General features: G+C 38.8%; 1 protein-coding gene across 4 annotated transcripts in view; it reads right to left on the bottom strand.

Moving 5' to 3' along the window:
• The window catches only part of adamts2 (ADAM metallopeptidase with thrombospondin type 1 motif 2), a 416207-nt gene that overhangs the window by 63171 nt on the left and 336919 nt on the right, over window positions 1–16117 (bottom strand). For all 4 annotated transcript variants that reach the window (XM_062970293.1, XM_062970294.1, XM_008104855.3 and 1 more), the window contains one exon: window positions 2659–2815. In XM_062970293.1, the coding sequence (XP_062826363.1) occupies window positions 2659–2815 (157 nt within the window). The remainder of the gene's footprint in view (window positions 1–2658; window positions 2816–16117) is intronic.

The raw sequence follows: 16117 nt of genomic DNA, 5'->3' as shown, positions 1-16117 counted from the left end.
AACTATACTTTTAAATCATATTTTATAAGAATCTCTTCAAGAGATAATTAAGCTTAGCTTAGACATAGTACTTTTAAAAATTCTAGTGTATAATCTATTTTCTTCAGTTAGAATTGTATTTGAATAGTTGTCTTTCATTCCAACTGAAAAACATTAAACTCTGTTTCCAAAACTACTTGCAATGTATTTTGGCCAGTGCATGAACTTTTATGGTTTCTTTGGTTTGGCTAATAATAAGAAGAAAGCATCCTGACATGCCTTTGAAGCTGAAAATTCAATTTAGATTGAACCAGTCAGAAACAAGCTCTGAAGGCCAAATGCAAGAGAAACAGCAGTGGTTCGAATGTTCCCTCTGAAGGCAAATATCATCAGATTTTATTCCACTGACTGAATGCCAGAAGAATAGCCATGGCAGTCTGTTGAAGCAAAAACAACAAAAGGCTAAGCTCCAACAGTATGTGCAGTCTAGCACACTCAGGTATTTTTTGCCTTCCTTTCCTTAGTCCTCCTGCTACATTTCTCCATGCTGACAAAAACTTGTTGGGATTCCCAGCCTTCCAAATAATGAGTTTTTACATTTTATTTATGGCCAAGACAGCAGTATGGTGCAGTAGTTTGAGAATTTGATTATAACTCTAGAAATCAGGTTCGCCAAATAAGTCAACAATTATTTAAAGGCACACAACAACAACAATTGATGTCCATCAAGTACAAAACATGTGCTGGTACCCAGAAAGCCCTGCTATGTGCATGCATTAGCCTAACTCATGATCGGCGGAATGCGTCAATCTAGCCCCAGTCATCCATGGAGCTGGCCAGCTCCCATCAGACAACATTGAGCCGGCTCTGTGGGGAAAGGAGGGAGGAACCAGCCCAGCGGTGCTGGGGGGGAGGGGGGAAGCTGCATGCTCCATGTGCCCACCATGCTTCTTCTCCATGGGATCAACAGCTGCAGGAGTTGGGCAATGTGGGACAGGGGCGGCGGTTTCCCACGTCCCGCGGTGAAGAAAGGTGAGCCTTTTTCGGCCGCCATGTGAAGAGGCTGTTAGGTTTACTTGGGTCATTGTAGACTCATATGATGCAGTTTAACTATATTGAACTATATTTCATGAGCCTAAATTGAAGGCACACAACAACAAATTGATGTCCATTGCAAACTGTGTTATGTGGCAGGATAGATGGAGCCCTAGTGAGGCACTCAGACACGCAACATGGCTTCTGTTAAAGACCTCACTTTTCAGGCAGGCTCCTACAGGTTGAGGCAATCTTTCAGATATCCTGGCCCCAAACTATTAAGGGTTTCAAGCGTCAAAACCAGCACGCTGGATTTAGTTCGAAAGCAAATGGAAGCCAATGCAGTATTGTTTCAGATATGTGTTTGGGATTTAGCACAAAGGGGAATTGTTGATTCTGGCATAAGCATTAGGATCCAGTGAACCACTAGATGTCCATCACTGGATCCTGGCCAAATGCTTTGTGGCACCTTAAAGAGCAAAACATTTATTATAGCAATAAGCTTTCATGGAATACAGCGCATATTGTCAGATAAATATAATAATTTACAGGTATATGTTGAGGTAAATCTTATGTAGATGTTTTGAACTACCGTTCCCAGAAGCCCTAGTCAGCAGAATCATTGCTATGGTGCAGATTGCAAGTTATAAGTGACAGCATTTAGTGTTAGAAAAGGACTCTGCAAGACCAGGTTTCAAATCCTTGCTTGACCATGAAAACTCACTTGGTGACTTTAGGCAACTTACGTTTTCAGACTGAGAGGAAGGCAATGGCAAGCCACCTCTGAACAAATCTATTTTTCCAGATTACAACTTTTTTACTCAGACTCTCTCTGTCTTTCTCTTTCTTACTATGCACTCAAACATACATGAACATCTAATTTTTCTTGTTGTTCCACCTTTCCTGGCAAATTTGAATATAGTAATTATAGTAATAACTGCTCCACCTCTGAAGAAATCTTGGCCAGAAAGCCCTATGTTAAGGTCACTGTATATCTCAGTTGACTTGAAGGCACACAACAAAAAGACTAGTTGTAATTCCTACCAGTAGCCCTGAGTAAGCATCAGGCAGTATACAATTTTTTATACTCAATATACTGTATACTGTATATATGAACATACATTGATGGTCAGGGAAAGATTGTGAAGTATACAATGCTGAGGAAACAAAAATGAAAAATACACAGAATGATAATTGTATGTGTAAATTACAGGATAACACTTCTAAACTTTTGTTGAAATGGGCTCCAGATCACAAAAATCTATAACATTCTGGATATGTTAAGCCTTTAAGACAGGTGTGGGCAAAATGTGGCATGGGGCTGAATGCAGAACCCAGTCCTCCACTCTTGTTTATTTATTTACCATACTTATACCCTGCCTTTCTCATCCCAAAGGGGATTCAGGGCAGCTTTACAAAGGCAACAATTTGATGCCGCATATACATATACATATTGATAAATAAACAAATGCATTAAAATGCACACCCATTAAAACATAAACATTAAAACATCAATTTAAAAACTCTTCCAACCATGGCTTCAAGATATCACAGAACTCACTTCCACTGAATAGTGAGAGGGATGTGATCTGGTTGTCAATGATCACATTTGTAAGAGAGAATGCATTTTAGCCCAGAGCGTACCTTGCATGCCAGAAGGGCCAAAATCCTGCCTTGTGAGGAAAATGGCATGATCATGATATTCTGCATGTCCGGTGTCAGGCTTCTGTTGTAGGTAGGCCCAGCGACATACGTTCTCTAAACTCTGAGAAGGGTTACCGATCTCAATTAAACTCATGGACTAGATCAAGCAAGGTAAATAAAAAGAAAAATAAGAAAAAACAAAATGGTTACAGTGCAATTTTAGCCAGCTTGTCTTCAGTCTAGAGCTTATGACATGTATGATTTTGTTCCAGTGCTGGGTTATGGTCCCATTATAGTAATGCTACAACAACAAACTAAGGCCTTAGGCTAAACCCACTTATTTGTGGGCAGGAGTAATTTGTTCCTTATTGACTGTGGTGGTATTTAACTCATAAGTAAGCAGAACTGGAGCTGATATAACATAAAAGAAACATAAATCTCCCATTTGGCTACCTATTGACACAGGAATCTAATTTCCATGAAGTCGTGTGAGATTTAACATCCCAGAAAGTGGAAAAACACAACAACTAAAGGCTGTATTATCTTTTAGGTTCAGTTACCAAACAATGCAAAGAGGAAGCCACACAAAATGAATATTGTATTTTGGCTTCTTTGCTGAACACACTGGCAGGGGACAAAAGGCAGCTTCTTATGCAATGTTTTTGTATGCATCTCAAAATGGAAAATTAGAATATACACATGGCACATCAGTTGTGAAAGGCAAAAGCATCTTTTATTTCTGGTTCATACTTTTAAAATTTTAGAGAAGTGGGCCAGAGAGGAATATTGATGCACCTCCTCCACATTCTAAAGGTTAGCTGCAGTAAGTACTTTAAGGTAAAATATGCTGGCATTTTTGATCCCACTCTTTTGCCTTTGCCCTCCTCCCAATCTCTAGAATGCACCCAAGAACCACTCTGAAATTCAGTTTAGCCCTCAGGCTAAAAGAAAATGTTTGCCATCTTTGAATTAGCAACATAGTAATTACCTGTTTAATTAATTTTAAAAATTCCAACTTGCCATACATCGGTTGATTTCAGAGTGGAGCAAAAGAAACAAAGTCACTTTCAAACAACCATAAACAAACTGAAAACAATTTAAAGCAGTTTATAACAATTCAGTAATAACAGAAAGAGCACTTCTGACTTTGTCCAGAAATAACCATATCAACTCGTCTGACTTGCACTCAATTAAAAGCATTTATTCCTCGAATCCTTATTAACATATGTACAATAATAGCTACCAGTATCTGCAGTATTTACACTTCAAAAGTTTGGGGTACCCCTTGCCCCATATAAGTACAAGATGATTGATAATGCTGAGTATGAAAAACACGATGGGTGATTTTTTTTTTTCTTTTGCCCAGTGAGATACATTTCTATTTTTCTTTTGGCTTTGAAGAATGTCTCCATTGCTACATCTTAAACATTTCAGCCAGCTGTCTCTAGTTGAAAACAGCTTGGTGGTTCTGTATTATCTCAACACAGCTCTGTGGCATTAAAAGATTCACTATTTGGGAATAACACAAATGAGCTTGCCCACATCAAACCCCATGGCCAAGTCCAGGGGTAACTACAGCCATCATTTGAGAAGAGGCTGCATTTAGACCTAGGCTGTTCAATGGAGTGTCAGGCACTGTTACAAGATTTTGGATTTAACCATGCATATTACAGCCGTGTCAATCTTGCAGAAAGAAGAAGGGAAAGGAGAAATGGTGTTTCATCATCAGCAAAAATGAATCAAGGTACAGTAGAGTCTCACTTATCCAAGCCTCGCTTATCCAAGCTTCTGGATTATCCAAACCATTTTTGTAGTCAATGTTTTCAATATATCGTGATATTTTGGTGCTAAATTCGTAAATACAGTAATTACAACATAACATTACTGCGTATTGAACTACTTTTTCTGTCAAATTTGTTGTATAACATGATGTTTTGGTGCTTAATTTGTAAAATCATAACCTAATTTGATGTTTATTGGGCTTTTCCTTAATCCCTCCTTATTATCCAAGACATTTGCTTATCTAAGCTTCTGCTGGCCCGTTTAGCTTGGATAAGTGAGACTCTACTGTATTTGCATGTTTTTCTTGAGAAATAATTGCTATATTCTACCCCTTGGAACATAAATGAAAAGTGACACATTATGTTGGATCCAAATCTAGTCATTCATAGAGCAAAACTACTGAAATTAATGGGACTTAAATAAATCATGACAAATGGGCTTGTCCTTTTAGTTGGTCTGCTGCTAAATATGAGAGCTAGCATGGTGTTGTGGTTTTGGGATATTAGGGCTTCATTACCACTTGAACAGGGAAACTCACTGGGTGATATTGAGCAAGTCATACTCCCTCAGCCTGAGAGGAAGGCAACAGGAATTCCCCTCTTAGAAAATCTTGGCAATAAAAGCTGATGAGAGCGTTGCTTGGAGAGACATAATAGCAACCATTTTTATTTATATATCATGACAGAAGTGAAATCGAGGATACAGTTGTAATGTTTTCAGAAATACAAATCAAGTTTAAAACTTGGCATTATACAAAATGTTGTTTGATCAGTAGCTGGCCAGTTGGAGTGCCTCTGGTGTTGCTATTAGAAGGTCCTCCATTGTGCATGTGGCAGGGCTCAGGTTGCATTGAACTAGATGATCTGTGGTTTGCTCTTCTCCACACTGCATGTCGTGGACTCCACTTTGTGGCCCCATTTCTTAAGGTTGGCTCTGCATCTTGTGGTGCCCGAGTACATTCTGTTTAGCACCTTCCTAGTCGCCCAGTCTTCTGTGTGGCCAGGAGGGAGTCTCTCATCTGGTATCAGCCAGGTTTTAGCCTGCCACTTCTGGACCCTCACTTGCTGTGGAGTTCCTGCAAGTATCTCTCTAGATCTTAGAAAACTGTTTCTTGATTTAAGGCGTTGCATGCTGACTGATATCCAAACGGGATGGGCCAGGTTGTAGCGCAGCTGGTTAGTCGCCAGCTGCAATAAATCACTACTGACCGAAATGTCATGGGATTGAAGCCTGGATCAGATTGAGCTCCCGACCATTAATAGCCCTAGCTCATTGCCCACCTAAGCAGCTTGAAAAACAGTTGTATCTGTTGAATAGAACATTCTAGGTACTGCTTTATGTGGAGAGGCTAATTTAACTAATTTACAACACCATAAAAACTGCCAGCAGCATCCGGAAAGGAATGAGGAAGTACTACCATCAAGGACTCAGTGTTACAAGTGTACGATGAAGCGGCAGCTCCCCCTGTGGCCAGAATCGAGCATACCTTCATGAAGCCGGAAGCTGGAAATTGTTAAATTGCCTCTGTGTCTGTCTATATGCTGTATGTCTAATAATGGCATTGAATGTTCAGCAGCAGAGTATCAAAGTGCAAGAGCAGATGTCTTCACTGTATCTGGTTGTGACCCCCAAGTTATGCCAGTCAGCTTTCGTATGATATTGTCTCTATCACCCACTTTTTGATTCATATTCAAGCAGTGTTTCTTGTAGGTCAGAGCACAGTGCAGAGTAACTCCCAAGTATTTTGGTGTGCTGCAATGCTCCAATGGGATTCCTTCCTAGGTAATCCTCAGAGCTCGAGATGCATGTCTGTTCTTAAAGTGAAAAGCACATGTCTGTGTTTTAGATGGGTTAGAGATCAGCTATAATAAGCAGTAAGAGCCCCTAAAGCTTCAGAGAGCTTCTGTTTAACCATTTCAAAGCTCCCTGCTTGGGCAGTGATGGCACAATAGTCAGCATAGATGATACTCTCTGTGCCTTGTGGCAGTGGCTGATCATTTGTGTAAATGTTAAACATTGATGGAATAAGCATACTCCCCTGAGGGAGGCTGTTCTTCTGTTTTTGCCATCTGTTCTCTGGCCAGAGAAACAGCAACAATGACAGTAGCATTCTTAAATACAGTAGAGTCTCACTTATCCAAGCTTCACTTATCCAATGTTCTGCATTATCCAAGCCAGTCTGCTTTTTAGTAGTCAATGTTTTTGTAGTCAATGTTGCAATGTTTTGGTGCTAAATTCGTAAATACAGTCATTACTACATAACATTGCTGCATGTTGAACTACTTTTTCTGTCAAATTTGTTGTATAACATGATGTTTTGGTGCTTAATTTGTAAAATCATAACCTAATTTGAGGTTTAATAGGCTTTTCCTTAATCCCTCCTTATTATCCAAGATATTCGCTTATCCAAGGTTCTGCCAGCCCATTTAGCTTGGATAAATGAGACTCTACTGTATAACTAAGCCAGGATCCAGCCATTTCCTTTATGCTTCTCCCCTAGCATAAAAGTGATATTTCTATCTCTTAATTCCAATTATTCAATTATAAATACATAACTGAAATGTTTGTTTTAATTGTCAAACTGTCAAGCCTGAAACAAAATAAAGGGTGTTTTAGGAGATTATAAGCATTTATTAGAACAGTAAGATGAAAAGGAAGTCTTCAGAACTGATCAATTTTATCCAGCAATCCCGGTCAGCCATTTAAAAAGTAGTATATCTGCATCTTCAATACTTTGTATAGAATAAATAACTATCCAGATTAAACAGCAGCCTGTGGAATATCAGAACACATCAAGAGCTGGTGTGCTAAGCTTTGGCACTGTTCAAAACAAAAGTTACAGGTTATACAAGCTAGGTCATAGACAATAATGAATTGCCCAAGTGACCAGGATTCAATTCAAAGAAAAACGAAGGTAAAATTTGTGGGTATAAATGTGTATGCAATACAGAATAGGTAGAAATAAGGATCTGCAGTCCCTGGTGGGTTAAACCGCTGAGCTGCTGAACCTGCTGACCAAATGGTTGGCAGGTTGAATCTGGGGAGTGGGGTGAGCTCCTGCTGTTAGCCCCAGCTTCTGCTAACCTAGCAGTTTGAAAACATGCAAATGTGAGCAGATCAATTGGTACCGCTCCAGCAGGAAGGTAATGATGCTCCAGGCGTCTACGGACAATGTCGGCTCTTTGGCTTAGAAATGGAGATGAGCACCAACCCCCAGAGTCAGACACGACTAGACTTAATGTCAGGGAAAACCTTTACCTAAGGATCTTCAACCTGCTAAATAACAACTGTTTGTCAATGTTTGGAGAGATACTTTTGGCCCAATGCAACAGGGCAGGCAAATAATTTGCAATATCTTGAGAGTAAAAACAGAGTAATTTCAGACAAATGGAAACACACTTGGAATATACTTTCTTTAACTTATGAAAATGTCCTGTACATGGGATGTTGTAAACTGAATGACTAATTGTAACATATCTTCCAGAACTTTTTTATGAGATGGGAACTCTAGCCTTTTCTTTGCAAACATAATGTTACTAAGGTTACAATGTTATGATAACAAAAGTTACAAATAGTATTTATATATCAACATAAAGAAGTCCTTATTGTTGTAGAGTCTTTATCATATACTTGAAAAAGAAAAGAAGAAAAATAGTAAAAATATTTGAACAAAGGAATGCAATTGTCGTTTTCAGACAAAACAACATAGAATATCTTGGAAAGATCTAGAAAAATTTTACAGAAAGCAACAGCTGATGTTTGCATTTTAATACACAATAGCTTTCCTGACTTCATAATTAAAACATCTTCTAGTCAAACAGAGTAGTGGACTAATGTATTGCCTGTAAACACACTATCTTCAAATTTTATCTCCTTTAAAAACAGGTAGAAACTTGGCACTGGAAATAAACAGGACACACTATGGTACAGATGACATAAATTTAAAACCTGAACTGAAATAGGCAATACTTTGTTTTAGATCTTAAGTATAAAGGATATAAAATATATAGGCCTTAAAATATGGTATCTGATTTTTTTTTACTTAAGGTTTACTAAATATAAGGGTTTTTATTTTTATTTCAAGACATTTACCTCTTATACCAGGAATGGACAAATGGCCCAGAGGCTGCATGCACCTCCCCAAAGCCATTGTTGCTACTCCTTTGGCTCCAGCCCCATAATTTTGGGCAAAATGGCTAGTCACATCCTTACCAGTCTTCAGGGGATACGACTGGACATTTTCAGCCCTGCCAACCAGTTTTAGGTTCCATTTCAGAAAAATTCTTATAGTCTTTTCACCCTATGGGGATAACATGAACCCAGAGAAGGGGTCCTGGGAAGGAAAAAAAATATGGAAGTGACAGGATGAATGCAGCCATTCTGAAGGCTCTTTGCTCTGTAGACGTAGTGGGGAAAATCAGGTCAGGTACTCTTTTTTGATGCCAACTTTCTATCCAAAATGCAGTAAACATTCAGTCTTGAATTTGAAGCACACTGGCATTACAATTTTTCAGCACAGAGACAGCTCTATTTGTCTAGCATTTTAACCAATCATCATATGAATTTTAAAAACCTTGACATTTAGTGACTTAATCTTGGGCATTTTCTGACTCTGTGCAAATCCCTGTGTATTGCAAGATATCAAAATGCTTCATGTGTACAGAAGAGTTTGTATATGCAGAATAAGTACTTTTCATAATGTGTAAATGTCCTGGGCTAGCAAATAAATATTGACAAAAGATGGAACATTTGTTTTAAGTAGCTGTCAGTCCTACTGTGAAACATGTGTTTCAAAAATATTACTCTTGTAATTCCCAACTCAAATTGACATAATACTTATTTTGAATCTCCCCAAATTGAAAACAGATTGTTATTCTTATGTAGAATGACAAAAGGCTCTTCCAGACATTCATTAAACCAACTTCAGAGTGAGTTTAAGTCACACACCTCAGGAAAAATCAGGCTTTGCCCATTGGCTGTCCCAATGCCATCCCGAAAACTTTCAGGATGGCATCGGGCAAACCCAACTCCGCTCCACAATGCCTTAAAAATAAAGGAAAACTTACCAGATCTCCATTAGACGTCTCTGCAGTTCTCTTGGAACATACCAATGACATGCCAGGAAAGAGGGAGGGATTTGGCCCTTCCTGCCTCCTGGTATGTTATTGGTATGTTCCAGGAGGCCTGCATAATGATAACCCGGTAAGTTTTTCTTTATTTTTAAGGGTGGGAGGGTGTCCTCCTCAGTTCTCCGGGCTGTGGGGATAGACTACCCAAGAGTACCCACAGGGTCCATAACTCATTAGAAGGCCCCGATCTAATGGGGTATCTAAATAATTTGAGACAAAGCAGAGTTTCCCTGCTTTGTTTAAAATTAATTTGCTTTTACCTGACACCTCAGGTAAAAATTTGACAGGAGCCAGGATATGGGCTCTGTCTAGAAGGAGCCAAAATTGTAATCATGTAGTGAATATACGCACATGGAGCTCAAAATTATGCACATAGTGTCCTTTCTCCCTCTTGTGCAAGGAGCAATTTAATGTGCCTTTAATTAATAGTCCTGCCAGTTCCAAACTAATGAAAAATTGCTCCTCACCACTTTTCATTTAGGGCAGACACAAAGTTCAACCAGTGTTATCACCAGGCTCTAAACAAGCTGGACTTCCTAGTGTGTGAGGCTCACTAGTCAAGTTAAGAGTCACCGTTCAGATGATATGATGCCTTACTATACTATTTCTTGTCATATTTTTCTGCTTCACTTGCCACGTTACTACCAGAATCTCAGAATGCAAACACCTGTTAATCAACAGCTAGATTTGTCTCCAGTGTGTACCACTTTCAAAACTATTCGATAAATATTGAGACATCCAATTTATCAGAGACTATATACATCAGTCTTCTTTCCTTGTTGTTGAAGATCAAGGGCCTACTAATTCTCTTTGGAATCACTGTTCTCATATAGCAAAATCCTGGGAATGGTTGCCACTCCACAACTTCATGTTGTCAGAATGCATCCCAAAAAAAAAAAAATCAGTAGGAAGATGTAAGCCTTCAACAAAAGCACTTCCAAACTTTGGTTTTTGGTAGAGTTCCTCTTTAACCATGTCCTAAATATACACTATGTATTTGATAGATGACCTGGTAAAGAACTTTTCTGTGAGTTCAAAGATTTTTAGCACTGTTTTCTTGTTTGCATCCTTCTTTGACTCAAGGTTATCTTCATTGGTGAATTTTCAATGGATATCTACACTGGTCCTTCCATTCCTGACTCAATGACATCAGCACCTCTATTTCACCATGATCAAAGGAGTGTACTCTCACTATCCTCCTACCATTGTGTCTTCTGCTCCTTGGAAAAACTATTGATATGGAACTGGTCTCTTCTCTCTCTGTGTGTGGAAGCATTTCAAAAGACTGCTCCTCAATTATGCTTGTACTTGACAAATGCTCTGACGAAACCATGGCTAGGATTCTAGATCAAGTATTTAATTAACTAAAGTAGCATCTCCTGGCCAAAAGCTTTGATTCTGACTTGCCAAGCATCAGCCACTGTGAGTGACAGAAGTCTTCTCCCCTGTCAATTGGGGGTCAGCAGACTGGTATTTCCATTCCCTCCCACAAACAATATCCAGTGTGATAGTCAGAAACAGGATCCCTATCATATTTTTCCTCACATTGGAGACTGCTGTCAGTCTGCTATGACAGGAGAATAGACACACATCGCTTGCAGTGGCTGCTGTCCAGTAAATTAGGACATTTTTTTTACAATCCCTACATATTCTGTACACTATTGAATAGATAGGGATCATAAATACAAATCAATTACTAATTTGTAACTCTAACCATTGATTCCAGCCATTGTCTTCAGGTTCTTAGCAGCTTTCAACAGTTTACCCTGTAGTACACCTTCATTGCCTTGCACTTTCAGAATATTTTATTTATTTATTTATTTATTTGCGACATTTATATACCACCCTTCTCACCCCGAAGGGGACTCAGGGCGGTTTACAAGTATATATACATACAATATATTATATTATACAACTATATCGCAATATTATTAGTAATATTGCATGTAATATAAATATACAATTATAATAGTGAATTATAATTATTATTACATTGTATTACATCATAATATTATTATTAATATTACATGTATATACAATGTATTATAATATTAGTAAAGTATAAAAGCAGTTGGCTATATCTTTCCATCCCCACTTCTTCACAACAGACTTCTCCCATCCACTCACTATGAAATGAAAGTAATGTTGACTCACATTTGCCACCACACCCATCACATCCAGAACAAAGCAAAAATGTTTTGGAAATCAGTACAAACATTTACTGAGAATGAAGTATTTAGTTTCCAGTGAAGTATTTAGTCTCCTAGGCAATCCTAATAGTTACCATTGCCTTGACTGCACATTTTTGCTTTCAGGAACAGGGCATTTTGCTACCTTAGTAAACAATAGGCTATTTATCCAGGTGGTGGGTTTGTTAATGCATTTCTTTGTTTTTGCTATAACCTGTCCTTTACCAGAGAAAGACCCAAAGTGGGTTTGAATATGAAGCCAATACCAATCACTTATAACATTGAACAATGTAAAAAAAATTCAATAAGTTATACTAAAACCAAGCACTTAAAATAATAGTCTTAAAAGTAGGGTGCACATATTAAATTCTAGTCTGTAGAAGACAGTTAAGTTGAGTGGCTGAAGACTCAGAGACAATAATCTTAGTACATTAGCTAACTCATATTAGGCCTAAACTCCAGTGAGCTGAATTTAGCTATTGAAGGACTACTTCTGAAGGTCACTTACTGTAAAAACCCGATGCTGAGACAATCACAAATGAAACAAAAGATAGTGCTAGAAGATGAGACTCCCAACTCAGGAGGCACCCATTTGGCTGTTGAGGGAAGAATAGGGCATGTATGAATACCACTATGTGTGATGATGTAGACGGACCCCAATAGAAAGGACATTCACTTGCTGATGTATGCACAGGTGAAAGAAAATTCCAAAGTGGTACAATACATAAGATTGGCTGTCCATGTTCAGATGCCACATTCTACCATAAAGGGATTTTTTTTCAAAAACATAGAACAATCCTCATTTTTTTATTTACTTGGAAAGTCTAGAACATGTTATATACTAGGAATTTGCTTTTCAATAAAAAAGTTAATTTTTTCCTGATATAGAGCTTTGCAGGCTCTCAAGACAATTGCAGACAATTACTGTGCTAGTTTGAAAATTATCGCCATGACTTTAGGTAGCTAGTACAGGCTTCCCCATTTCCCGCAACACTGGAGTAACTGTGTAGTTGATACACATGCCACCAGACACAGAGAAAACCTTCCATGTGCACTACCATTATTCCCATACCAAAACTCTATCTTGCAAATCTGGAAAGTATACACAGAGCTCCAGATCAGATCTCTTTATGAACTTTTAAAGGATGTGCAAAGACTAAATCAAATGGATGCATTTCATTAGAATACTACAAGATGTTATTCACAGCTCTTAAGTCTGGGATAAGTCTTCCAGATATTGCTGGACCTCAAATCCATTTTCCTAGATCACCATAACCAACTGTGGGCCCTTCCACACAGCCTTTTGACCCAGATTATCAAGACAGAAAATCCCACAATATCTGCTTTGAACTGGGTTATCTAAGTCCGCACTGCCATATATTCCAGTTCAAAGCAGATCATGTGGGATTTTATTCAGCTGTGTGGAAGGGACCTGTGAGGAATCTTGAGAGCTAAAGTCCAACAATATCTGGGGGACCATGCCTCCCCCCCCCCCCCCCATCTTATGTATGACATATTGAGTATGGCCAAATACACTGGGACTTGAGATACTAGTCATGAGCAGCAGAGACACCCTTGTTCTAGTCCTCTGTATTGTTATTTTCTTATTGTAAAGCACGTGGAAACAATTCAGAGAAGAATTGCAAATACAGTGAAAACATTGCTCTATGTCACTATAATTATTCTGATGTTAGTAAAGAAACACTGGTTCAGAAAAATAATGAGATATATAAGTCTCAGGAGTTTATCACAAAAGCTGGCAAATCACAATTACAGTAATGACCTTGTCACATGGCTGGAGGCAACTGCGCTCCTCTTAAGGGCGAGGTATGGAGCCTTCATCTTGTCTCGCCTTGTGTTGTCTCAGATACATATCTATTTATCCTCTTGAATAGTGGCTGTTCTACTTGTCCAATGTAGAGTGTAGGAAAGCATTACTGGAATAGGTTGGTAAAGGTTTTCCCCTGACATTAAGTCCAGTCATGTCTGACTCTGGGGGTTGGTGCTCATCTCCATTTCTAAGCTGAATAGCCGGCGTTGTCCGTAGACACCTCCAAGGTCATGTGGTCGGCATGACTGCATGGAGTGCCATTACCTTCCCGCCGATGCGGTACCTATTGATCTATTCACATTGGCATGTTTTCGAACTGCTAGGTTGGCAGGAGCTGGAGCTAACAGCGGCCGCTCATGCTGCTCCCAGGGTTTGAACCTGGGATCTTTCGGTCTCCAGCTCAGTGCTTTAACGCACTTCGCCACCGGGGCTCTTTGTATTACTGGAATATGGTGGCATATATCAAATTGGATGAAGAACAAGTAAACACACCTCTAATGTTGCGAGTGATGCTATTGGCTCCTGTAATATTGCTCCTAGAGTTGGGGTTGTTGTATGTATTCCGGGCTGTATTCTCTCCTGACGTTTCGCCCACATCTATGCCAGGCATCCTCAGAGGTTGTGAGGTTCCTAGAGTTGGCATGACATGATATGGCCAAAGTGTGGCACTCTTGGTTTAGTCATCTTTGCTTCTAGGGAAATTCGAGATTTGATTTGCTCTAGGAACCATTTATTTGTCTTTTAAGCAGCCCACCATATCTGTAGAACTCTTCCGGGCATGAACTCAGCTTGGAATCTGGCATTTCTCACTCAATATATGGAAAAAGTCTTTGTTGTAGAACTTTAAGCATTATCACTTTGTTTGTATGGGAAACTTGTGTGCATGGGAAAGTGAAATTTACATTAGTGCAATACTAGAACTTTGGAACTGAAGGAATATTGCACTGGAGATTAGAATCTTTATTTAGGAGAGGCAAAAACTCCATCTCCCCACACCCCAGTGATGCCTCCTACAGAATCCGCTCTGAATTTTATTCCAATTTTAAATGTGCTCTCCACCTCAGGCATAGAAATTAACATCTTTGATAGCCCCTTTGAAGCTGAATCAAAACCCAAAGAAAATTGACGTGGAAGCCACCAGCCACCGCTTTCTGGAGTTCTAGCTAGCTGGCCAGAATACCTCTTTCCATCCTTAATACTCCCTCAGTCTAAATCAGTGGTTCTCAACTTGGGATCCCCAGATATTTTTGGCCTACAACTCCCAAAAATCCCAGCCAGTTTATCATCTGTTTGAATTTCTGGGAGTTGAAGGCCAAAAACATCTGGGGACCCCAGGCTGAGAACCTCTGGTCTAAATAGTTATGTACTATTCCATGTTTTTGAGCTCAGTTAGACCTCACTGGAACATTTTTTCTCTTTGAAAAATTTTCCTGATTTTTTAAAACTGGCAACTTTTGAGGTTATACCAAGCTTATTGATTCCTACCTCTTGTGTGTGGGTGGTACTAGAAAGAGAAGGAGCTCAGTATGTGGGACTCGTCTGTGATGATTTGATATTTCCAAAAGGAAGGTTAAATGCTTGACATGTCTTCATTTCAACCTGAAAAGGGGTCTTTCAAAACACATCCATTAGATGGTGCTCCAGCTGTACATTCTGACAATTCTGGGCCATCCTTGAGAAGCCATAGAGACTTATTGTGGATGAAATGCTTATTAAATTTTAAAATGTACAATAGTAATCTAATTGACAGGCCAAATTTAAGCCACAAGTCATCCAAGTTCAAGTGATATAAAATACGTTCTTCAGCTACAAAAAAATGAGTACAAGTGGTAAACTGATTCAAAACATTTTCTTTCACATTGTTTACTCAGATTACATTATTTTCCTCTGTCATATGAACTAGGCAAGTTGTTATGAAAGAGAAAAGAAAGGCAGGGGAAGAAGCAAGCTTACAGTACCCATGGTAACAGAACCAGCAACAACATCAAAAAAACTTTACCAACTAACTGACATTTTGTTTTTAAAGAATTGTGAGAATTATTTCATGACAAGAATATAGACACACAGAGACATACAGAGATGGTATATCCAGAATAAAATATTAGAAAATGTAGTATCTGACAAGTAATGTGATATAGGAAAAAAAAACATGGCATACTGACCATTGCATAAAAAGGAAAATGATTTATCATTCAGAATGGGTATGAAGATAAAGATATATAGAGAGAGGGAGGGGGGCATGCATACAGTAAGTAGCTAGAAACAACATATTAATTCTACTCTGGAGTGTGCTTTGAATCCCAGTTCTAATTTCAAATACAATTCAAAATGTTGAATATAAACCAGAAGGTAATACCACACTTTGAAATTTGGCACCTAGAGAGATGATCTCTCTCCTCCTGTCTTCCAGTGAGAATCATAACCAGCTGCAGCATTCTTTCTGAACAGATGCAAAATGCCAGCTTTCATCTGTCCTGACTGGAATGAATCATGCAGTTCTCCAGATATTGCTAGACGACAAGTCCCAT

This window comes from Anolis carolinensis, chromosome 2 (genome assembly GCF_035594765.1).
Source record: "Anolis carolinensis isolate JA03-04 chromosome 2, rAnoCar3.1.pri, whole genome shotgun sequence".
NCBI classification, from domain to species: Eukaryota; Metazoa; Chordata; class Lepidosauria; order Squamata; family Dactyloidae; genus Anolis; species Anolis carolinensis.
The sequence above is the reverse complement of the archived record's forward strand: the minus strand, read 5'-3'. Positions and strand labels throughout refer to the sequence as shown.